We start from the raw sequence: 25,224 nt of genomic DNA on the forward strand, positions 1-25,224 counted from the left end.
CGACTTTTATTCACTGTTATTTCCTTCGGATGTTTCCTGTTTTCCTACACCCGCCCTTTCTCCTGAAGCCGTGTCTCTCTTGATGTTTTTGAGTATCCCGTTGCACCCGGTGTGCACCTCTCAGGTGACAGGCCATGAGAGAAAAAGAAAATATGGAGCCTCTGACGCCTCTTTGTTTTGTAGTCTGTGGATCGGTGTATCAAGGTCATCGGTAAGTTTCAGAAAAACTGAAGTTAATTCAGTCGGTTTAAGTCGTTTATAAATAATAAGCAGGTGAAATCATTTTAATTCTAAAACATTTGCGCATGGTACTTCAGACACATTTTTAGGTACTAGTAGTTTACTTTTCATCTACTCAAAACTTCTACTCTACATTTCAGAGGGAAGCTTTGCTCGGTTGGCTATTCTTCATTTATTTGACAGCGGTTAGCTGCTGTTAACATTAAAGGATATGATAGATTGGACTACACAAGCATCTATGAAGTAGTTCAAATAAGCTCCAACTCAAACTACAACATACTGATGCTGCATCAGAAACAATAAAGTGTTATTACATTCTGAAAGGTGACCTTCTGTATGATGAGTGCTTTCTTTGCTGCTAATCCTTCCCTACAATGTGTTTTTATAGTGTGTGTGGTGATACACCACATTGCACTTAAAGTCATGAAGGCTGAGTTGGCAACAATTTGCCCTCTAAATTTCCTCTTTTTTTTTACATGATAAAAAACTGAAAAATAAGGGACAAAATTATCCGAAGATGTAATGCTGACAGCTGGTCTGTGGTAGGGGTCCCAGTCCTGATCATTTAAAATCATCTGACTGAGAATCACAAAAACCATTGACATAAGCCTATATGTGACATACAGTGCAGACACTCCCATATATGTACTTGCACATATTCTTTTACTGTTTGTTAAACTTAATAGTTAATTTGTCCTTTTTTCTTATGACCTTATGTTCTTAATTATCATAAATAAATGTGCAGTAATTTAACTGTAGAACTTTACAGAAGTTTTATTGTAAACTTTAAATCAAATTATGGGGGGAGCTCTCCAATGACATTGAAATAGCAAAATTATACAACAGTTAGTTCCAACCAAGTAATCTGATCGGATAAGAGGCATTCCATAAGTGGTGATAAAGAGGACAGCATCACTGGGACTTTTTACTGTGTATCACTCCGCCTCAGCCAGGTGTTCTGAATAATCTGTTGTTAATTATTACTGTTTATTACTATTTGCCAGTTGTATAACTGTTGTATAAAAGCAATATCACACTGCTGTGATTGTCTGCGGTACTTGGTCGTTGGCCTAGATTCACAGTCCTGATATTCAGTACATCGTTCCCTCTCAGGTGATATATTACTTAAACACATTTCCAAGATTCATCCTACTCTCATATCTTTCCAGTGGCTAATTAGCTTAGCTGGGAATGAACACTTGTAAAATGAGAAAACAGCAACGTTTTACATTTGTTTTTTGTGAAATATTAAATGAATGAGATCAAATGTGTTGGTTGAAGAGCTGAAGCCATACTTCCAATACATTTTATTACCTTTGGAATCCCCCCCCTGCTCTGAAGCCTGTGCAAAGCTAAGCTAACCTGGCGCTGGTTGTATCTTGTTCAGCAGACATATAGGCTACAGAAGTATCACTCTTACCATCTAACTCTGAGCAAGACAGTAAATAAGTGTATTTCCCCAAAATGTTAAACTGCTGCTTTCAGTAAAGAACCTGAACACTTCTAACCATGAAACTATGGTTTCTAGTTAGAGCCTTCATATGGCCAAACTATTGCACACTTCCTGATTAAATCAGGAGTAAATTCACTCTGACTCAGACTCTCCCAGGTTAGACTCTAAGAATGTATAATTTTACCTCTAACATACGGTATATTTACCTTGTATGCACTAGACTGGTCTTCTTCATCAAAAAGATACATCTCTGGCTGACTCCTGATTCGCTGTGGTTCAGCATCAGTGGAGTAATTAAAAACAGAAGCAGTCACAGGACTTTCAGAACACCGTGTGTGCCGTGACCACAGAAGGATTAAAATAGACGGGCCGTGACTTTGTCTCCTTGGTCACACCATTAGAGCTATGACTGACAGCTTCCTGAGGTGGTTTCCTTTTTTAAATTAAGAGTCATGACTCCGGTCCACAACCCCTCATGTGTTTTTCAGTGAAACACCAGTCAGACAGGTATCTGCAAAGGGTGCCAGACCCCCCCGGCCTGTTTAATGGCCACGTCTGGCCCGTGTATTTAAAACACAAAAATACCATGATTTTTGTAGAGTTTAAGACATGATTAATGTTGGTTGGTAAAGAGGAATAACCAGCCAGTTTGATTTATTCAAAGCAAACATGCATTTAACAAGGGAAAATATTGGTTGAACACCAATTTCTAAGATTTAAACTAATACTTTTTCTAACAATAAAAAAAATAAATAAAAAATAAAAAAATTCAGGAGACGTTCTTTCGTTTTTAAGGACACGTTTGTTTGAAAGATTAGTCCAACTTTTGTTTTACATTGAATCCCTCTCTTATGAGAGTGACTTATAAAGTTCAATGCCACTTGGTAAAATATAAAGCTAAAGATAGGAAACAGTTAGCTTATCTTAGCATAGAGACTGCTAACAGGGAGAACAGCTAGCTAGCTCTCTCCAAAGGTAACAAAATCCATCTACCAGCAGCTCTAATTGTCTCATTTGTTTTAAACCATACTAAAAGTGTAATAGCGCAAGTTGTGCTATAACCCATGCTATGTAACTTTCTGAAGTCTTGCTAGTTTCCTGGCTACTGCTACTTTATCTAAGCTAACCAGCTGCTAGCTTTAGCTTCATATTTAGACCTACAGTACAGACATGAAAGTCATGTCGATTTTTTTATGTATGTATCCAAGAAAGAAAGTGAATAGGTGTATCCCCGAAACGTTGCTACTATCCTTTAGTAAAGGCTAACTCAACCACATTTCTGCCTGGACAAAGTTTCACTGTGTGTGTTAGCATGTTGAAGATTTTAGAAATATTGTCGTCCCTGATTTTAAGCCACTTTGTATTTTAGAGTGGAAACGTGGGTCAGTCAGAAGGGAAATGAGCTCAGTGAATCCCAAAATTCACAAACCTGCGAGAGGCTGGTGCAGATTTAGTTTGGGGACAAACAGGAAAGATGAACAGCTGGTGATGTTTACTGTGTCTGTAACTCATATCCATCTGAGTCTCTCTTGTTAGGATGCTTCGTTTTGTAGCAACTGCATTAGGACATCAATGAGACATGCCAAATTGCTATGGGCCAAACAAATTGTACTCTCAATTTTAAAAGCATCACTTGGCAAGGAAATGAAACACCCAACATTTGTCTTAAATGACATCAGTCTAAAGGGGAGTGAGGAAGGGTTTCCATCTGTAGAGCAAGGATAGATTATGGGTTCAGAATATGGAGCAAACTTTATTTTGAGAATCATATCTTTTATACAACAAATTTAGCTTAGAGGTATTTAAAACTGAAACAATCACCCTTTTTATGCCTGAAACTGAATGTTTAATGTAATTTAACTAATACACCAGCACAGACATTTCTCAGCACCTAAAACCAGCCCACAGAAACCCTGTGTGATGTCTGGCTTTTTAAATACAGGAATACATGGACATGGAAAGCAGGAATCTAACTTTAAAACCTACGCCTATCAAATTTCTTCCATCAAACTAGCCTCTGTGTTAGGGCAGGTGTGGCTGAAAACCTGTGGTTGAAAAGGAAGGCAGCAGAGGAGGTGGAGCTGCACTTAAAACAATAATCCTGCTTTCACCCTCAACTCTGCCATTCTTTCCAAGTGATCATATCCTCATCATTCCCATGTCAGCACCATGTGGTTAGAAAAAATAGTCAGAGAAAGTCAGCACACCTGAATTCAAGATGATACATTTAGAGAGCTAAACAATCTAAATGTACCTTTGTAAAACCATTGCAAACACATTTTCTTAGGTAATGATTCACACAGAGGGTGTGTTTAACTGCTATTATCTTACTATTTGCTTAATGTGCTCCACTTTCATCTTCTGCCCTGGCACCTACATTGGCCTGGAAAAACAGAGGGAATTCCTTCCCCCCCTTATGTTTTTTCCCTCAGAGGTGGAGGTCCTATTAGTGTTACCATGCTGTCTGGCCCAGCTGAGTATATTTACTTAGTGTTAGCAGAGTGCCGGCCACAAAAGCAGGAATGTGCCTAAGTGTGACTTAAAAGCGGCTGTTACATTTTAATTTTTAACCCATAAAATAAATACGGAGCTGCCCTGCGATTTTTTTTTATTTTTATCAATGGATGCATTCATTCCAAAACACGCCCACCAATCGGCGAACTTTTCCTGCGGTGAAGCCACGCCCATTTGGAACGTCTGGGCCTCAGCTTGCGTGTGATTGGATACAAGTATGAAAAGGAGGCGGGGTCTCCAGAAGTCTTAGCAGAGGGTATAAATTAGAGTTTAGACGCTCATCCCGGTAGAAAAAGCAAGGACTACGGTCCGAAAAGAGACTGAAAGTCACTGTGAAACGACTAAAAAATTGCAATTCTACTCTGGATTATAGCTTGAATATACTTTATTTCTTACTCTTGTAATTGCTTATAATGGCATTTCTAATCTACCTGACTGTACTGACAACAGCCGTCATCACACAGGTAAGAGGTTCTGCTTGTTGCTGTGGATAAGCAAAGTCTGCTAACAGAAATTCTATTTGAATATTATAATTAGTTTAATGTGTCATCTATCATGGTTTTGTAGTTGCGAGTATAAATGTGATTAATCTTTAAAGGGTTTGAACAGCATAAACATCCCCGGGTGTAAACAAAACTCATATTTACTTTAGAAAAGCTTTCAGACATGTTTTATCTTCAAAGACGAATTCATGTTAAAGCACACATGAGATTAACTATAATTACGGTTGTGACTTTGGGTCTGTAAGCCAAAATAGTGGATACAAAGTTTAGTAGACTAAATGCAGTTTAAGTGGAGTTACAATTCCAGTACTGCTTATTTAATAATGAGTTAAAACTGCTTATTTAAGTATGGTTGTCCTTCCTGGCAATCAGCATGTCTCCTCATGTCTCCTTTTAAAGCACAGTTACATGTTGATACCTACAAAGTGAAACAAGTTGGCTCTAGTGCTCTGTGATGACTCAAATCAGGAGCTGGCAGGGGACTGGGTACAAACTCTGAGATGTCTAGACACTCAGGGATGACTGGCCAGCAGAGACTTGACTTAATACTGTAGAGGCAAACTGAGGTGCTTTGGCTGTAGAGGAATCTGTTCCAAACTCTGTGGAAACAAAGACCTGATACTGAATGTTGCAAAGAACTTACATCCACAAAAGAATAGCTGGAACTATATTATAATGCACTAAAAAACCCTGGTGATGACTTAAGCACCATGAGCATACAGCTATTATGTGTCTGATTTTCAAATATTCCGTTTTTAAAAGGCTCTAGGGTTAATTTCTCTTTTCCTAGCTGTAGAAAATCTTGCACGACTCTCATGATGTCATCTCCCTCTGCTCCTTCCAGGTGACTGCTAGCTGCCCAGCTGTGTGCGACTGCCCTACAGAGCCCCTGGTATGCCCTGCAGGAGTTAGCACCGTGCCAGATGGATGTGGGTGCTGCAAGGTGTGTGCAGCGCAGCTTAACCAGGACTGCAGCCACATGAGGCCTTGCGACCACCACAAAGGGCTGGAGTGTAATTACGGCAACGACGTGACCATGGCCTGGGGCATCTGTCGAGGTGAGAGAGGAGGGAACGGTGTGTGTAAGGAGGGAAGGAATTTCACTTAGAAAGAGCAGCTATGTGCACTTTTTCCCTGTTCGTTTCAACTTAATGGGGAAAACTATAGTAGGTGACTTTGCAACAAAAGTTAAAAGCTCGTAATACCTGTGCAATAATGTATAAAAAAATCTCAAAAGAAATGTGAGTTATTAATTGAGTCTTATTTCCATAAAGTCAAAGCCATCACAACTCAGTGATTAAGACACATGTAACTTTGCACATCCAGGGGGTCTTTTAATGAGTTGTAAATGTTTAACGACAGTGACAGGGGGTTTCACAGATAAAAATACTCTCTCTATGTGCAAGATGCCAGTGCTGCCCCAACAAACTATGAATAGCTGCCTCTTCCGTGCTTAGGAGACGAGGAGTCTGACACTTCCTGTCTCCTCGTTTCAACTAACCTTTTAGATTTGAGTGTTTTTCTGGGCTTCATAGTGTCTGTTTTTATAAAGTTAGAAGAAACTATTGTGAAATTATCATGAAGATACCAGCTGTAAGTGAAGCTCAACCATTGGTTCTTTTATTTAGACTTCACGGTGTGTCACGTAGAAACTGGCAGATGCATCTCTTCCATACTTAACCCATGGATGGTTTCCAGGATTACCCCTGTTGCCCTTTGGTTCAAGCATTACAACAGCCAGTTCTTTTTGTATTAGACCAATGTGCTGTAGGCCTTCATACCACTACTAAGTTTTTAAGTGTTTTGTTTTAGCTGATTAAATGTGTTCTTGCAGCAAAATCAGAGGGACGCACATGCGAGTATAGCGGCAGGATCTACCAGAACAGCGAGAGCTTCCGCGCCGGCTGTAAACACCAGTGTACCTGCATCGACGGCGCCGTCGGCTGCGCTCCTCTCTGCAACAACAAGCTGCCTCCGGCCTCTCCATCCTGCCCCTACCCGCGGCTGGTTAGGATACCCGGGCAGTGCTGCTTCAGTGTGGACTGCCACAAAGGCACCTGGAGGCTGCCACATAAGCATCAGGTTAGTTCTCTACAAGTCATGACAAAGGACACTTCTAGAGTAAGTGACTGACAAGACTATGGTGGTTTTATCTTAATATTGAAAACAACTTCCAAGACTAAAAACGTTTTATCAAATAAGACGAAGAAAAGTGCCGTATCATCACATTTATAAAGCTGATATAACTGTACCTGCTTATACTGATTCAATACTGTCCAGCAAGTGCTCTAAATCATGACACAGACTCATACAGGCACGGAGGAGTAATGTAACCCCTGTATAATCAGGGCGCCACGGTGTTAGTGACACTGTGAAAATCACACAGGAGATAGACATGACTGCGGCACTGATGAATCCCCTGCAAACAGCACTGTCTCATCTTATCTTAACCTCTTATCACAGGTGCCTCCGCCACAACAACACCTGCCCAGGCCTCGGCTCCATCCTGCCCCGCGCCAACCTGAAAAAGAGCTGGGCAACGAGCTCACAGACGTCAGGTCGGATGGCTGGGAGAGAGAACACGGATACAAACACCTGCCTGGTGAGAGAATGAGAGGGGAATAATCATCTTTACTTTTTACTAACTTTGTAATAATTGTCCATCAGTGCAGTTTCAGTTGGAGGTCCAAGGAAGATGCTGCCTCTTTAGCTCTATATAAAAACTTTACTCTGGAACATTGTATTGTAATTGATGAAAATGCACACATTGATACAAAAAATTACATAATTTAATTCAGTGTCACAAACTTCTGGCTTGTGATTTTTCCCAGGTTCCATAAAATTATTTAACCAATCACATGCTCACAGTGAAAATGCGAGCTGCTCTTACGTAAAGCAGCTATAACGCTTACCATGTTCACTCGCTTAGAGGAGCAGTTCGCCCCAGGACAAAGCCCCTGTCAGTCAAAGCTGGTGTTCTCTGTAATCGATAGAAGCAATAATATTTGAAACTGGCGCCATAGCTGTGGAGAAACTTGTACAAACAGCTTGTGGTTTCGCCCATTCTACATTCCTACAACACCCAGCGTGCATTGCACCCCTCCCTCTGAAAGGAACGCTAGACTACCGTTTTCGCTGCAGGCAATGGGTCAGAGCGGTATCCGAAATACGACGAGCATATACTGGTGGATCGTCTAAAAATCTTCGGGTCTGCAGTCTACATTTCAAGCCTGATGGTTTTGAACGAGACATGACATCAGAGGCGGGCCTCCTACATTGAGAAAGTGTAGTTTAGCGAGCTCCCTGGCCTCCGCCCTATGACACGTTTTAAGTAGTCGGAGGTTTTTCTGGGCCCATTGGAGAAGCGAATAGCGTCCTCCAAAGGCACAGAGCGAAATAGCATTTTTTTCCTACCATAATGGCATTAGCTCCCCATACTAGCATTATAGGACTGAGGTTGAAAATCTGGCCCTTTAATTTAGCATATTAGCATGCTAACATTTGTTTACAAGCTCTAAACATAAAGTACAGCTGTGGTGTTTAGGTGAAAAAAAATAGCTTCAAGTGCGATCGGACACTGGTGCCAACAGGCATAGGGAGTTTTTTTTTTTTTAATAATAATAATAATCATCATCATTAGCAACATCAACAAGATAGAGACTTAGGGCCGTGTTGGGAGTACCAGGCGCATTTCATTGACAGATCGAGCGTGCGGGAGGGAGTGTAGACCTGGATGAGGGCGTTCAGGTAGGCAGGAGCCACTTTTGTTGCTGTTTTGTAAGCGAGCAACAGCGCTTTGAATTAATACGAGCGGCGAGTGGAGTGACGTGTGCCTTTTTGGGTTGATTGAAGACTAGCTGCGCTGCTGCGTTCTGGATCATCTGCTCATCATCTCATCGTCAAGGTCAAAAGATTTATCATCTGAGCTTTAATAAGCTCAACATTTCATGGCAATTCAACAGACTGACACTGCCATCCATAGAGTTACGCTGCTAATATAGTTAAAAACGTAAATATCACATGTCTAACCCTAATGTTTCCGTACCTCCCTCATCTTTTCAACTCTTTAGTGTGGAACCATGTAAAGGAGAAGAAGTGTCAAGTCCAGACCACTGACTGGTCCCAGTGCTCCCGCAGCTGTGGGATGGGCGTTTCCTCTCGCATCACCAACAAGAACCCCCAGTGCAAGCTGGAGAGAGAGACCAGAATCTGCACCTTACGGCCATGCGACGGCCTCACTGCCCCAGCCAAGGTGAACGAGACAATCTACTTTAACTGAGGGAGACAGAGAGCATAGGTCACATCAACATCAACATGACTGACTTCTTATCAGAACATATTATCTCTCACACAGTGAAACTTAAAAGCCTTGCGATAACACTTTATAATTTTACCTCTTATCTATCTGTGTCTGATTCCACAGGAAGAAAAACACCTGCTCATTTAGTCTCCGCTTCCTTGTTTCCTTCTTATAAATACAACGCAGAGGCTGGACATGTCAAATCTGTGCTCTAAAGAATGAAAAATTAGATGTTCTTGCGCTGAGTAAATATGCTCTTAGGGCTAAAGCCACATTTATCCCGAGCTTAAGAACAGAGATTATCTTAGCGGTACTTTCGGGAAGCTCTACATCCACTGGGAACTAGGCAGTGCTGATTTACTCGGTGGTGTTTTGGTGGCAGGCAGGCGCCTTTTTAAATATAGTCCCCCACCCCCGGCATTCCTGCCAAGCAACTGTCCATAGCACGGCCCCGTCTGTGGACTCGGAGTCCAGGGAAGCGGTGTGTCTATATTAATCCTTCATGTTGGACACACTCGTCTCTGCTCTACTGAGTTAAGATCTCTGGTGCCAAGAGCAATCATAGGTGTCAGTGTGTTTAACTGAAAAGGACGCTCAAATGTTAAATACATGCTTTATCTTAAAATTAATCTCTTAAATCTAAAAATAATCCCTCCCTCAAACCCTGTTTTGGCACAACAAGTTGAAGTGCAGCCCTCTTAATGTGAAACTAATGAGTTTGAATGCAAAGCCGCTTAAATTTGCTGTTATGTAAAAGGCAGATGAAAGCCAAAGCTTATTAGATCTTTTTTTTTCATGATGAAAATCGTCATATGATTTGTTTTGGTGTCTTTTGCAGTTAAAGCCACTGAGAAATGACACTCAATATTACTATTGCACTTAACCCTTTTATTTCATCATCCAATCACAGAGAGGGATGAAGTGCTCCCCAGCCCAGAAAGCCCCCGAGCCCGTCCGCCTGTCCTACGGAGAATGTGTGAGTGTTCGCCTCTATCGGCCAAACTACTGCGGAGTGTGCACAGATGGACGGTGCTGCTCGCCACGACGCACACGCACTCTACCTGTGACCTTCGTCTGCCCGGACGGGGAGCGTTTCCAGAGGTCGGCCATGTTCATCCAGTCGTGTAAATGCAGCGATGACTGCGGACACCTCAACGAAGTGGCGCTCCCTCCACAGCACTGGATGTACGGGGACACACACAAGTTCAGAGACTAGAACTGAGGAGGACTTTAATGTGATACAGACAACCTTCTTGATGAAGGAAGACGCTTCAAAACAAGGGGCCATTTTTCTCATCAGGCTCCAAATAAGTGACAACCACAAGCCCAAACTTGACCTCCAATCATCAGACAGGCAGGAAGGGCCACCTTGGTTTTATTCACAATCATAAAGGCAACTTTATTGTTATATTATTGTGCGACAGGAGTGGATTGTACACTTGCCTGCTCCTGTTCAAACAGACATGGGGCCTAAATTAGAGCCCTGAAGCACCCCTCGACTTCCTCCACTCCAGGCTGATTGCTGGTTCAGGTGTGGAGGATCTATTCGTTTGGAGACCCTCAGATTAGCCTGAGAGGTGAAACACTACAAGAGCAACGAAGCACTTTTTTTTTAGCACTGAAACTTTGCAAATATAGCAACGACAGCAGTGCACACCTGCAGCAACAGCTGCACATACATGTGGTATGTTTGGTGGATGACTCCATATCCTGCAGTGCGCTGAGACTACTCAATGACGAGCAAAAGAATAACTTTTGTAGCTGTAATCTTCAGAGTATAAATGTGGGCAAGGCAACTTTGAAACTAAAAATATCTGTGTGATGAACACGCTCAGGCTTGTTTGATTGAGCCTTTTTGGGAGGCAGACATGACAAGTCATTAAAAGTCATTGTAGCAATGAATGGCTCAGTTCAGTTTCGCTGGAACTGAGGCTGTTAAATGATAAGAAAGCTTTCTGGAACTGACGAGCGTCCAGCGAGGACTGGACCAATGCCAACCGATTTCTTGTTTGTGCATCTTATGCAACTTAGAGGGAAATGTCTTAAACCTGTGTTTGAGAATTTCATTTGGATCACACTATACTGTAAATATTGTTTTATTTGGATCCGAGTTTTTAATTTCGTCACATTTATACAGCTGTCTCATGTTTTTGCGGGTCCATCCATGTGATAAAAGCGGCTGCTGCGCTCAAGTTTCATGAGGTTTTATTTTAAAACAACTTTTAGATTTAACTTGGCAGCCAGTTCAAAGCAGCCATCTGTTTGGCCAAGCAGGGATTACGTCCTCACACTAAGATAATGGCACCCTCTGCTTGTGAGGGTAATGAACTACAGTCTAGAAGAACAACACAAAGTTTGTATTTTATATGATGCTGTTGTTGTGTAACTGTATATTTCATGCAATTTCTGATACACATTAAATCCAGAACAATTAAATAAGGTATAAAAAAGTTTATTTCTTCAACCAAAACATTATATCCATGGTTTTAACAAGGAAAGCACTAAAACAAGCAACCCACAAAGATGTGATAAAATAAAAAAAAAGTTTTATCATCTTGAAATTGTCAACATTAATGGTTGGAGAGGACTTTAAAATAAATGTTAAGGGGTTTTTTTTTTCTTCCACTGAAGTACAGCAACACCGAGGGTCACACACAATCCTCACTGGACAGACACTTCAGACTCATCTGGACTGTTCAACTGCAAAGAAAGAGAGTTTAAAGATATGAGATTAAAAGGACTCACAAGGCTTTTAAAACAATGTCACAGATTAATGTTTTTATACGATGCTTTGCTTTTATAGTAGCTTATTAAAGCTGTTCTCCTGGCCTGCAGCAGAGTCAGGAGGACTGACTGTCCTGAGCCAGCCAAACGTGCCAAGGAGGATCACTTTGCCCCTCTGAAATGGCCACTTATGGCACTGACAGCCACAAGTGGGCAAAGCTGAAAGGGACTTAACATTAAATAGGTATACTTTATTACTCAACTAAAAGATATAGAGCGTGATGAGGTTGTACAACCAATTTAGTCATGTGGATAAACTAATATCCTTATGTGCAATGCAAATGTCGACCAGGATTACTTTAACTTGCTTTCAGTTCAGGAAGTTTTTATTTAATGCCACCTGAAGCACCTGGCTGTAACAGTTTTATACATAATTTATACATACGCAGAAAAAGGTTAACCAAAAAACATGATACTAGAGAACCAGTATAGCAGTGCACATGGACAACAACTTGGTTATTGAAAGCCACTTATCTGGCCAAGTGCAGGACAGCTTATAAGGGACGGCAGGACTTACTGTAGGAGGAGATGTCGATCTCATCTGGTAGCTCTGCTACGTTGACCTCGAAGCGATCTTGGACCTCGTTCAAGATCTTGGCGTCGGTCTCATCTGACACAAAGGTCACAGCCAGGCCTTTGGTTCCGAACCTGCCAGCACGGGCCACCTAAGGGACAGAGAGAGAAGTTAGGGGCTCTGCTACATATAGGCTCTGCTATATCTTATAGTCTTGCCATGGGGGAAAAAGTTAAAATATTCCTCCCTTTACTATTAATTCCTAAAGTTAAAGTTTTTATTTCAATCCCCTTACTATAAAACACAGACTACACACACCTCCATACTTCAGCAGGCTCCTGTGCCGTTTTAAAGACATCATTTATAAACGTCAGGGTTCATTTGGTATAAGCACCAACCCCCTGTATCTGATCTGTGTTTGCTTGTTTTATACAAATTAAAACACCTGCAGATATCTGATATAGAGAACATAAAATGACATTAAAGCTCAACTGACTCTGTGAAGATACGTGTCAGAATCTTCTGGCATATCGTAGTTGAAGACGATGTTGACTCGCTCGATGTCCATGCCTCGACCAAACAGGTTAGTTGCAACCAGGATTCTTCGCTGGAAGTCTTTAAACTGCTGGTAGCGGGATAACCTGGAGAGGGGTAGGCAACATCATGTTCCAGAGTGAGGGAGGCTGAACACATAAACTGACAAGAAATCTCATTTTCTGCACAAAGCTGGTGGTATATTCATCCTTAGTTAATTATACTACATACTTGCTTATTATTATTCATGTTTAACATGAACTTGTTCATGCTCAAGATAAGAAATGGGGAAAGCTTCTGTTGAATTCTAAAAGGGAACAAAAGACTAGCATCAGAAGGGAAATAAACATGCTGCACCCACCTCTCCTCCTGAGCCATTCCCCTGTGGATGGCAATGGCAGGGAAGTTCTGCTCCACCAGCAGCTGGGACAAAGCAACGCAGCGCTGCACTGACTTAACAAAGATCACCACCTTCAGGACGCAAAAGAAAGTGCTTGTTTTTGAGAGGGATGTCAAACGCAAAATGAGAAAAAGACATCAAGAAATCAACATAAACATCTCCCGCAAGAGGAAACTTTTAGCTTATAGAAATGTTACCTGGTTAAACTCCAGCACATCAAGCAGGTCAAAGAGCTTTCGGTTCTTCTCGCTGTCCTTCAACTTGCAGTAATACTGCTGCAGGCCGTGGAGTGTCAGCTTGGTCTCATCATCCACGAACACCTCCATGGGCTACACCGCAAGAGAGGAGCCACGCGATTGAATGATTGAACAAATGATGAACTGTGCAGCCCCAAAAAAAGCCTCAATCTAATGTATCACATCGTGCTCACTGAAGCTGTTCTCCTGGACTGCAGCAGAGCCAGGAGGACGGACTGTCCTGACCCAGCCAAATTAGCCAAAGAGGATCACTTTGCCCCTCTGATATGGCCACTTATGACACCGACAGCCACAAGTGGGCAAAGCTAAGAGGGACTTTTAAAACACTGAGCTTCTAATCTTTCTTCCTTGTTGGCTACACATGCTAAGATAATAACTATGACTAATCAAATGGATACAAGCTGTCACGTAATTAAAAGATAATGAGCGTTGCTATGTGCAAAAATAGATAACCTTGTTTAAGGGCAACTCACAGTGCTCTTTCACTTTCAATTAAAGAGAAATGTTTACTGTAACGTGTGTAAACATTAAACAGGAGAAACCAATAAACTCATTTCAATCAGAAACATCAGTAAACCTTGATAATAACTCACATCCTGCATGAACTTGCGGCAGACGGGGCGGATGTCCTTGCTTAATGTTGCACTGAACATCATAACCTGCTTCTCGTGGGGCGTCACCCTGAATATTTCCTGGACGTCACCCCTCATGTCTGTCAAAAACAACAACATTCCAAAATTACATTTTGATTCCTTTGTTTGCAAAAAAAGTATTTTAAAAGCTTGCTCATTATGTCAATAAAGCATCCTAATTTCTATTCCTAAACAAAATTGCATTTGCCTGTTTTGACTATGTGATCACAGTGACCATAACCCGCAAATTTAATAGGATCCTTTCTCCTGCGCATTCTGTGTGTGCCGCAACCTCCAAAGTTTATTGCGCCCATTCAATTCAATGCTCGTGGTCCGTCTCAGGCGTGTCCCAGAAGCATCTCTCCACTCTGCTCCGCTCCGCTAAAGATATGCGGCAAGTCTATTTTTTTTTTTAACGGAGGCCGCTTCAAGCACGTGTCAAGCTGAACAGAACAGATTGTTCCAAACGGGAAGTCAGACACGAATACAGCATAGAGCATCCGGTCATTTCAAAACAAAACACCATGTACAGACGTGATTTCGCAATTCTCGCGTGATAATGTTGTTCTCCCGCGATCTTGCGAATCCAGCTGCTTGGGCCAGTGCTGCGGACCAGACACACTTCCTGTAGGAGAGGGCTTGTGCCTTCTGATGGAACAGAACCGCGGCCCAGACGGAATGCGCTGAAAACGGATCCTGTGGGATCGAGGGGTCACCCATCTTTACAGGAAATTCACACTTATATTGGTGTATTTGAGCTTATTAAGGAGAAGTAGCAGTGGGAGAAGATGAAACGATCATAAGTGAGATATGAATCCAAAGAACATCCGATTTAAAAGGGAAGCCTCCTCTGATTCACCAAAGTGACTTGTTTCTTAACACAATTAATAAGACTATTATTCCGTTTACTCACCGAGCTGCTCCAGCATCTTGTCACACTCGTCAAGTACAAAGTGCTTGATGTTCTTCACACTGAGGGTCTTGTTGCGGATGAGGGCCAGAGTACGTCCTGGAGTCCCTACGACAATGTGAGGGCAGTTCTTCTTCAGGACTTCCTCGTCCTTCTTGATGGCCATGCCACCGAAGAACACTGACACCTTGACCGTGGGCATGTACTTGGAGAAGCGCTCGTACTCTTTGCTGATCTGGAAGGCCAGCTCTCTGGTGTGGCACATTACAAGGACAGACACCTGGCAAACGGGGAATGGAATAGTCTTATTAACAAACTTTATGTGGTGCCTGTTATTCTTTTTACAGGAAGTATGGACTTTTAAATCATATTTCGGAGATATTTAAGGGCTTTTTCAAAATGTTGTATAACACATAAAAAGGGTTTTCGAGTCAGCGGACCTTTGTTACATGTCATTCATATCTCTCTCCATATTTCCTTTATCTATAGACTGTAAGATAAAACGACAAAAACAAACTTTCACTTGTTTATCCCGTAGCTAAGAGCCTCACTGTCTGTAATCTTGGTTCTGGCACAATGGTCCAGAAAGTGATTGGGATTACTACTGAAATTCATTCTTCATGGTCATACACTTGAGTCCATAGAAACAAGGATTCTTATTGGCACTCGGCTAATTGCTGACAGACCAGTCTCCTACACAATAGGAGACAGAACATGTCAGTGATTGACACTGCTGCTACCTGTTGAACCAGGTGAACAGGCTGATCATTTTAAGGACACATAGGTGATGTGTCTTCCAATCAAACTCTGCAAAAAGCACATCAAAGTCTATATGGTATGCAGGAGGCCTCAGGTCAAAGAACTGAGCTCAGAATGAAAGTCTCTTAACATGATAGTGAAGTCATCCAGGTATGATTTACAAAACAGAATTTTACTGTCCACAATCTAGGCAGTTCTACATAGTCATAGGAGAATCACAAAGACTCATTAAGTATGAAAGAAAAGCAAAAGCAAATGATGACCAACATACCTGACCATCCACAGGTTCTATCTGCTGCAGGGTGGCGAGTACAAACACTGCCGTCTTTCCCATACCAGACTTGGCCTGACACAGGATGTCCATGCCCAGGATTGCTTGGGGAATACACTCATGCTGGACTGAAGTTAAAATAAATGTAAATAATTAGTGAGAAAGATATATACTGATTATAAAATGATTAATAAGCCGGGATATGATAAGAACTAGCATGAGTTTGTGTGCTCAAAAACTCAAAACTGCTTTTTACCTTCTGAAGGATGTTCAAAACCACAGTCTACAATGGCACGCAGCAGCTCAGGTTTGAGGAGGAAGTCTCTGAAGCCAGAGCTGTGGATAGACACGTAGGACCCCTTGACCTCCTTCTTGTTTGTTGAGGTCCCACTCTCGGGGGCTCCCTGGGGCTCCTCATCTTCTTCATAGTCCAGAAGTTCATTATCAACGTCTGTCTCAGCCATCTGTTTAGACAACATGAAAATATTGTGATGTAATAAAGACATATTGTTATTACATGCGTCCGTGGTTATATTGTTCCATTTAATTGATTGCGCTTTGAGGGGGGTTTATTGTTTGCCAATAGGAATTAAAAGAAAAGCATGTACTAGCTTGATGCTCCAATTACATGAACCCTACTCAGCTGTATCTTAAGGTCCAATGGACATGCAGTTAGCGTTAGCAGGCCGCAGCTCACATAAAAAATAACTTCTCGGGAGGAGAAGGCTAACGTTAACTACAGAGGGTACGGTAGGGACGGGATAAGTCTGATAAAACAGGATACGTTTAAAGTAAAAAAAATAATTACGCCGACTCAAACAAAAACCGACCGGTGTGATCCGGCAGAGAAAGCACACACACACACACACACACAATGGACTCCGCTTCATTCAAACCGGCTAGCTAGCGTGCTAGCGGCTAACAGCTGAACGGGAGTCACGAATTAGTTTTAGAAAATATAGGAGCCATGTAACTAACTTCTCTATTATCAGAAATTAAGTATTTGGCAGTGCAATACGGTCGGATGGCCTATAAAACAAAAGCACTCAATGAAACCACAAAGCTAAACGTAATTGGCTGACTCAAAACGAAGCTAATGCTAATGCGGCTAGCAAGTTAGCTAACGGAGGAACATTTCAAAGCCCCAACTTTAACTGCACCAACAAGGTACTGAAAAAAATATCTGTTAATCACATTTAAACATATCTATATTATAGTGAATTAGGTTTGAAAAGAAGGAGAACAATGCACATTACCTTGCTGTGATTATTTGTGACGCACCGATGTCAATATGCGTGATACCAGTGAGCTAGTAAGTATCCCCAGCCGAGTGAGCACACAAGCATGGCGTGTTCAGGTACATCTCGAAATGTTTAGCTTCCGTTCGGTGTGAGCCAATGGACGAAACGAAAAAAGAGTAAAATGTTTTCCTCGATACAGAACAGAATGAATGCCGCTACATTTTTTAAGACACTGTTGTATCGTCTTTTTTGTACATCATATCATGCAGGACGTGATTTTGAGTTGTATTTTGCTTATCGGACTTACACGTGAAATCTATGTATTAATAAATGCATGCTTTTAACACAAACCGGTGACACGGCGTTCAGGATCTCTAGGTAGACTGACTCATAGGCAGCCTTGGAATATTTTTCTCAGTGTTCCCGTTATTGGTCTATCCAAATAATCTGGTCTGCATTGTAAAGTTCATAATAACGTTATTAATGATAACACCTGAATGCATCACTAGCCCGACAGCAGTGCCTGTACAGAATGAACCCTGTCTAAGGCTACAATTGGTCAGGTCACAGAGGTCAGGGAGCTGAAATTTTTTGGGAAATATTACTATCACTTATTATTTTACTGTGCCTACTGTTTCTGCAATGCAGTGCAGACCATATTCTCATGGGACGTTATATATGTTATCCTACTAATAACTGTAGTATCAAGTTTGTCCACGTGATGGCAATAAAATAAAGACTTGGCCGGATGACAGATGGGGTTAAATGTTATTCAAAGTGAGCACATTTCATATCATATTGTGCCTCAGTATAAAGACTGAAAACATCCCTGAAGGCTTGCCTATAGCAAAAAAAAAGTATAAAGCTCTAATCAGAATAGGAATAAAGATGCACTCTTACCAAATGTCTGCCTTGAAGGTCAGAGGAATACATCTAAATTTACATGTCTCACAATACATGTTTTAAAATCTACGTGTTTCAATTTTAGGTCATATTCAATCTATTCTTCCCACTTGACCTCCATTGCGAGTCTCTCGTCCTGGAGAGGGTTCCAATATGTTGCTTTTGCTGAGATTTCTTCCACTTTTACAGGTTAGATTATAGTTAATGAATATAATCCTACAGGAGTTTTGGCCCACTCTTCCTGCATTTCTACATGGCCACAATGTTCCTTTTATTTTACAGTCCCTTGTTGCTGAATATTTTAATAATTTAGCTTGAGAGCATTTCAGGCTTTTCCATAGCATAGGCTGTGTGTAGCATCTCATCTCCTATTGTCCAATAATCCTACACCTTATACACCAATGCAATTGAACTTCTGTTGCAACACTTATTTGACAGCCAGAGTTACATACAGCTTATGAAATATGATGCATCATAAAAAAGATTCACCTACTTCACACTATATCGAGCTTGTTAAATTGATTAACCACTTGTATATTAATTTATAAGCAGTTGTTATTTAAAATGTAATGCATTTTGCTTTTGACACTCTTAGTCGTTTTCCTGATGATAATTATATAGTTTTACTCCAGTTACATTTTAAACGAAGAAGGCTTTGCAAAGATGTACATTTTCCTAAGTAAAGTACCCTCTTCTGTCACCACCGGGAAGCTACTTGCTGTCTATTTCAGGACAATTGTCAGTCAATTCACACAGAACAGGTTCTTACGTTTCATAAATCAATGAATACATTAGTTTTTAAAAAATGGGAATACGTTTTTATTTATTCATTTTAATAAAATAACATAAATAGCAATACCGAACACAGCTTCACATAGTTATGACAAGACGTCAGTTGGTTGCTATGATATAATCAACAATAGCAGCAGAGACTGACTGAAACTATTACGCATAAGATCTTTATCACATAATTAATCATTTAGTTGCCATACAGATAAATCTGCTAAAGCCGGCACCACTGTATGACACCTGCGGGACCCGCCTTCCAGCAGAATAGAGCTCGACAGTGATTGGCTCTCTTTGTTGTCCTTCCAAAGGAATCCCGCAGTCTGAAAACGCTATTGGTCCTTAATATGCCAATCATATCTCACTCTGCAATCTGATTGGTTCGCCCCTCCTCGTGCTCTCAAGAAAGCACAGAATGCCAGCCATTCCGTGTGACTTACTCTTGGTGATTGATGCTGCCGTTTAAACCAAATCCTTGTTGAACCGTAGGCTACATCGCACGGCTGTCATGGTTGTTTTAGCGGATCTCCACAGAAATATTTTTCTCCTCTAATTCAGTGCACCCACACGATCCTCTTCGCTCGTAGAGGCTCGAGACCAGCTGTGCGACGCGGCGCTGCGTCCCGGTTGAACGGCGACAGGAGGATGGCACTGCGTTGTACGGTCTCGCTGTATTTGTCCTCGGTGGTCTATTAAGATTTTAATTAGCTGATAACACACGGTTGACTTTTACGACGGACTCGGTGTGGGAGCGAAGATAGAGCCACCGCGCTGTTATGGAAAGGGAGTCCAGGTAGGCATATTGGTTTATCTGTTTATTTAAGGTGTGTATTTTTTATATTAAATATCAATTTAACGCGAGGAGCCTATTGACGGCCCCAGGAGCTTGTTAGTTTACCAATTCAACGTGGAAACTAACATAGCAACCCAGGCCTACATAGCAAAACATTATTGGTCCTATGTTATTGAAGCCTCGTCTTCACCCGTCTGCTCCATTTATCTCAGTGTAAAATTCCACTGTACAGCATGCCAACGGAGACACGGCCCATTCATTAGCCTATAAACCATATTTATCGCTAAAAGCATAGCATGTTGCCCAGTGCCATGTCCATGCTGTCTTTCTTTTGCGTCCTGTTGTCATTTTTAATATCGTTACACAATCACGTTGCTATGTGTAGACGGGGCATTTGCTGCCGCAAAGAAGGAGATGATGTGTCATTTTGGCCACAGATGTTGATCCAGCCGAGCCATGAGTCGACTGCAGAGCATGTAGGCCTGTTGTTCATGCATCCTCAAGTAGCTTCAGCAGCAGCAGCAGCAGCAGGCCGGGATAATGAGCTGTCATGTCCAAAGAAACCCAGTCAATAGGATTACAGGCTTTCTCAAATAGGAAACCGCAGGACAAAGGCTTGTAGGAGTCACTGTCGCCTTTAATGAAGAGCTGGTTTCTTCTGAAACAACAGAGGATGGATGCTAGAGTGGCTGCTGTGTTGTATCTACCTGTGCGTCTTTATCCAGATGTTTGTTGGACTGTCCTTGATAAGCGCCATAGATACTGTACACCTACCTGCACATTCAGGGGCCTTAGATGGATACAGATCTAATCAGATGGATACAGATCTAATCAGATGGATACAGGGGCAGGTAAATCTCTTAAATTAAGACAGAAAACCGGCCCTACTCTCAGATCACAACTGAACACCACCAAAGTTAAATGCCTCCATGTTTTGAAGCTAAACCAGGAACATAACATTTATACCTGCCCCTAAAAAGTTATACCAGTATTGAAAATTAAATGCGGGGAGTCAGCTAGCTAATGCACCGAGCCCATACTATAATTCAAAGCTACCAAAATGTAAACAATCAGTGTTTTATAATCCTACTTTTTAGGGCTCTATTTTTTATTCAATTCAAAGTTAAAGACCAGCTCCAGTCATGTTTTAAGACATATAAAATGCTCTGCTTGAAATAATAAATTGTGTTCAAAAATTTTTTTCTGTAAAATCCTCCCAAGGCATCGTCCTCCCTCATTAAAAATTTCCAGATCTGCATCTTCCCCGCCCTCTGTGCACATTTCCAACCGTTAACTCCATTGCAAAAACAAAACATGTCTCTGCCATTGTTTAGTGGCAACTTGTTGAAACATAGCTAGTTTGAAATGTAGTAATTAGTAGTAGTAACGTTAACGTTAGTAGTCAGTAGTAAGTTTGCAAACATTACAATGACGGTAACAGCTGGCTCGCGCATCGCCGTACTGGTTGCCATAGGTTACACGTAATGATATGCATAGCGTCACACCGTCCATTAACGGGACTGGCTCCTTAGGTTTGTGACGTCTCAAACCTGCCAATCTGAAAAGGTGTTGTTCAGCCTGTCCTTGGTACACTGCAGTTTAAAAGCAGACAGGCCCAGCCATGGAGATGACTGCTGATGTTGTCCCTGATATGTCTTGTAGCACATGAGAAACACCACATGGAGATGTTTACAAGTAAAAAAACTTGATTTTCGTCACAAAACCACAAAATAAAGAAGCTTTATGTTAAAGATGTTGGGTTTGTGCCATTAAGGGCAGCCGCATGTGGAGCTGTTGCTAACGTTAGCTAAGCTTGTTTCCTGTTGCCTAGCTTGTTTTTAAGGTTGGGATTCCTTCAGTGCACTAAGTGACGGCATACAACAAGCAATGAAATCAGACACTTAGAGGGTTGGTAGTATAGCCTTTAGCTTTAGAATAGTATAAAAATAATAATATGTAGCAATATTTTTATTATCGTACTTATATTGAGGGGTACTCGAATGCTCAAGTCTAGGTACGAGAATCAGTATCCCGAAGCACAATATGGTATTGGAACATCCATGCTTAAAAAGTATGAAGTTGAGGGATTAGGGATACTGCTGACTTATCACAAAATGAAAGATCTCCCTCAGGCACTTATCTGTTTTTTAGGAGGGGAAACTATTCAAGAAATTAATTATCCAACTCTGCTGATTATAATTATGGCTTATAGCCCCATGACTGAGGACGTGTACCACTGAGTAATGGGTTCATCGTATCCTAGTATGAGAGACAGTGAGATTACTCTCTGGCTTATCTGTGAAATCCACTCACCATGCAAAAGGCATCTCACACATTTCACAGTCAAGGAAACAGGTATCTGATTTTCACATCCTGGTGACCTTGTTTTTAAGTGCAGCAGCTTTGAAACTACTTCTTTATCTGATCCCTACGAGCACACGCACACAGGCAAACACACACACACCTGAAAGATTGCATTCTGCATCTGTGACACGCGAGGACACCCCAGCTTATCCCAGCTAACCTTTTCCTCTGCGCTCAATGCTGCTGCTGCCACATTACTCATCTGTGTGACAGAGTGGTAAGCTAATAGGCTCTGGACATCGTCATCAGGATAAACAGTCTCTGAGCTGTGCGTACACTTGTGTGTGTGTGTACTTGGATTTTAATGTGTATTTCAATTTGTGCGTGCGTGCGTGTGTGTGTGTGTGTGTGTGTGTGTGTGTGTGTGTGTGTGTGTGTAGCCTCCAGCAAGAACAGGAGGAGGGATATCATCTTGCAGCCTTATCCCTGTACTGTACAGTCTACCCGCCTGCTGCTGTCCAGGTTTATTATTGTCTTCCACTGTGTGTGGTTGTAGAACAGGGACAATAAACAGGAGCTACATGTCCCCTTCATAACAAGGGTGGACCGGTTAATTTCCCTAATACATAAAACAACATCTTAGATAAATTGTGCAAGTGAAGGCAATGCTAAGTCTTCACTTAAGATGCTCCAATACAATTTTATTATCATGTAACAGCTGTAGGCTAAACTACTAACCCTGTATGGATGTGATATGATTGCTATCATTGTTGTATGGCGTTGCTCAGCACGCTGAAGGAAGCCTAACCCAAAAACAAGCTAACAACCTATAAACAAGCAAAGCTAACATTAGCAGCTCAACAAGAGGCCCTGATTTCTGCACACGAGTGTCAGAGAAACACTGACTTTTAACAAGAATATGCTTTATTTTGTGCTTTTTAATTTTATATGCCGTGTCGTTTAACACTGATTGCTGACATTTTGCTAGCTTTGATTGACATTGCTCTCTCTACTAGCCCTGCAGTGTTCTTAGTTGCAGCTCGAAAACAGTAGTTACTTGTGGCTGCATTAATATGTATTATTGGTGTGTAGGTTAGTATTTATATTTGGCAAAGAAAGAACAAGTTTTGGGGGAGCTAGAAAAGTACGGTATCTGATCAATGCATTGACGAGGGTACTTGCTGATAATTTAGGCAGAATTGAATCAGACAAAAACAAACCTCTTAACAATTCAAACATTTGTGACATTTTTGATGAATGATGAAATGAATCTGTCATCAATATTTGTGCTGGTTACATTTCTGTTAATCATTGTTTCATATCTAAAATATAAACACTAAAACTTTGAAAATTATTCATTTTTTTTGTCTCAATCAATTTCTTGCCTGAGTCAGTGTTTGCTAACATCCACACAAACTGCTCTGACAGTCAAGTTTTTGCCTTTGAAACAGTTGATCAAAAAAAAGAAAACGTTCCTCTAAAGCCTCCAGTCTCTTGGTTCCTGTCTGTCTTGCTGGCCTGCTCGCTGTTCGAGTGTTTATGTGCTGGCCTGGCCGGTTCACAGCACCACACTTCATCTCCCGTGCTGACACACACAGAAACAGGGAGCAGCTTGATGACCTGGCTGCTCAGGTTCAGACTCACTACGACCGCAGCTCCTCCACAGCTCTCCTCTCTCTGCTCTGTTGTTGTTGTAGGCTGCAGATTTGTAACTGGATCCATGTAGTCCTGCAGATTTTACACTGACTGAATCCTGATCCGGACGGCTGCATGTTGGATTTATATCAACATGCAAATTATGTGGCAATAATGAGGCAGAAATATGCGTAGAGCGATGCTGCAGAGCAACGCTGTTTGAACCCATTTAGAAATCATTTGAGCTAATATTGTCCTCCTTTCTTTTCATTCACCTGTTCCCATTAATATTTTATCTTGCCCAATGTTATCTCCCTGGAATGTTGGAAGTAAAAATACCTGTACTGCAGTATAAAAAGAGTGCAATACAAGTGAAAGACCTTTCACAAAGGCGGGCTTTATGACCTATACTGCAGCCAGTCAGCAGGGGGCGCTCCAAATGTTTTGGCTTCACTTTTAGGGAGCTGTCATGTCGTGCATCTATATATATATACAGTCTTCAGTTTCGCCCCTTTTGCTCTGCACACAGCCTTTTTTTCCTGCATGCAACCAAAGCCTGCTGATAGATGATCAGTCACTACGACAAAGATCCGGTCCCGCTTCTACAGATTCTGCATTGTTGTAGAGTCTGTAAATGGAGATTAAGAGATAATTAATAAGATTGAAAAGATGGAAAACAACTTCTATTTCACTCATAATATTGACTTCCCTCTAATCGCCTCTTCCTATTGTCAAATAAAAATGTACCTCTTTTGGCCCACAAACGATTTAAAAGAAACAACTTCATGCGTCTTTGATAGAGCGACTAACAACTCACAGACATCAGAAATATGACAAGAGTCCAGCTAAACACTGCTTTTTGAAAATATATGGAACCACTGGGCTTAACTTTTAACAATGTATTGGATTGGATAAATGTAATGGAGTATAAGTTACTCCAGTAAGTATAAAGTGGCATCAAATAGATATACGAGAGTACAACAAAACTGTCCCAGTGTAAACTCAGTGCCTTTTACTTGGCAGCCAGGAAAAACATTTCATGAGCATCTGGCATAACAATCATGCTATGCAGCTTTAATAACCATGTGTCTGAAGTAGTGAGATACAAACATGCTTCGTCTCTGTACCAGAGTTTCATCAGCTGAGTCAAGTTATTGTTTAAAATGAGCATGAGGGAATGATTTACTGCAGGCTGAATCTGTGGGAGGATGATTAACAACACAGGCGAGTTACTGAGTGAGAGATGTTTCCATGCTTCCTTTGCACAATCGACCTGTAATGTGATGCATCCTGTCAGCTAATGGCTCATCAATGGGTCAGTGCTTTGGAGTAAACAATGTGGAGTGGACGTTAAAAGAGTTATCAGTCCAAGCTAGGTAGTTAGTAGTAAAAAATCTAGTTTCCAGGATGTTTGTGGATTCCAATTGACTGTTTCTTCCTCCTGGAGCCATTTCCAAGGCAAACAACAGATGTCTCGAATCACAGAAAGTG

General features: G+C 41.4%; 3 protein-coding genes across 3 annotated transcripts in view; 2 read left to right on the top strand and 1 right to left on the bottom strand.

Annotated features, from left to right (window-relative positions):
- Positions 1 to 4,522: 4,522 nt before the first annotated feature.
- LOC138595363 (CCN family member 1-like) lies at positions 4,523 to 11,590 on the top strand. The gene is made up of 6 exons (XM_069666741.1): positions 4,523 to 4,671; positions 5,555 to 5,768; positions 6,545 to 6,792; positions 7,174 to 7,312; positions 8,781 to 8,962; positions 9,921 to 11,590. Exons 1-6 carry the CDS (start codon positions 4,621 to 4,623, stop codon positions 10,224 to 10,226), a joined length of 1,140 nt encoding a protein of 379 aa, XP_069522842.1. The 5' UTR covers positions 4,523 to 4,620; the 3' UTR covers positions 10,227 to 11,590.
- On the bottom strand, positions 11,447 to 17,411 carry LOC138595362 (ATP-dependent RNA helicase DDX39A). Its single transcript, XM_069666740.1, has 10 exons — positions 17,328 to 17,411; positions 16,328 to 16,535; positions 16,072 to 16,199; positions 15,045 to 15,321; positions 14,093 to 14,211; positions 13,440 to 13,571; positions 13,204 to 13,313; positions 12,805 to 12,949; positions 12,312 to 12,459; positions 11,447 to 11,710 (listed from the first exon to the last, which is right to left on the bottom strand). Exons 2-10 carry the CDS (start codon positions 16,533 to 16,535, stop codon positions 11,694 to 11,696), a joined length of 1,284 nt encoding a protein of 427 aa, XP_069522841.1. The 5' UTR covers positions 17,328 to 17,411; the 3' UTR covers positions 11,447 to 11,693.
- Positions 17,412 to 19,716: 2,305 nt separating this feature from the next.
- Positions 19,717 to 25,224, top strand: part of evi5l (ecotropic viral integration site 5 like) — a 42,242-nt gene continuing 36,734 nt past the window's right edge. The window contains exon 1 of the mRNA XM_069666738.1: positions 19,717 to 19,794. The gene's annotated coding sequence lies outside the window, so the exon portion shown is untranslated. The remainder of the gene's footprint in view (positions 19,795 to 25,224) is intronic.

The sequence above is a fragment of the Semicossyphus pulcher genome, unplaced genomic scaffold (assembly GCF_022749685.1).
Source record: "Semicossyphus pulcher isolate SPU_LCO1_2020_fin unplaced genomic scaffold, fSemPul1.0.p SCAF_17, whole genome shotgun sequence".
NCBI lineage: Eukaryota > Metazoa > Chordata > Actinopteri > Labriformes > Labridae > Semicossyphus > Semicossyphus pulcher.

Bases quoted from the DNA above. Each gene is read 5' to 3' on its own strand.
- LOC138595363 (XM_069666741.1), top strand. From the start codon at position 4,621: ATGGCATTTCTAATCTACCTGACTGTACTGACAACAGCCGTCATCACA. The intron at 5,769-6,544 runs GTGAGAGAGGAG...GTGTTCTTGCAG, and splicing joins GGCCTGGGGCATCTGTCGAG to CAAAATCAGAGGGACGCACA. The intron at 6,793-7,173 runs GTTAGTTCTCTA...CTCTTATCACAG, and splicing joins GGCTGCCACATAAGCATCAG to GTGCCTCCGCCACAACAACA.
- LOC138595362 (XM_069666740.1), bottom strand. From the start codon at position 16,535: ATGGCTGAGACAGACGTTGATAATGAACTTCTGGACTATGAAGAAGAT. The intron at 14,212-15,044 runs GTGAGTAAACGG...TGTTTTTGACAG, and splicing joins CAAGATGCTGGAGCAGCTCG to ACATGAGGGGTGACGTCCAG. The intron at 12,460-12,804 runs GTCAGTTGAGCT...TCTGTCCCTTAG, and splicing joins CTGACACGTATCTTCACAGA to GTGGCCCGTGCTGGCAGGTT.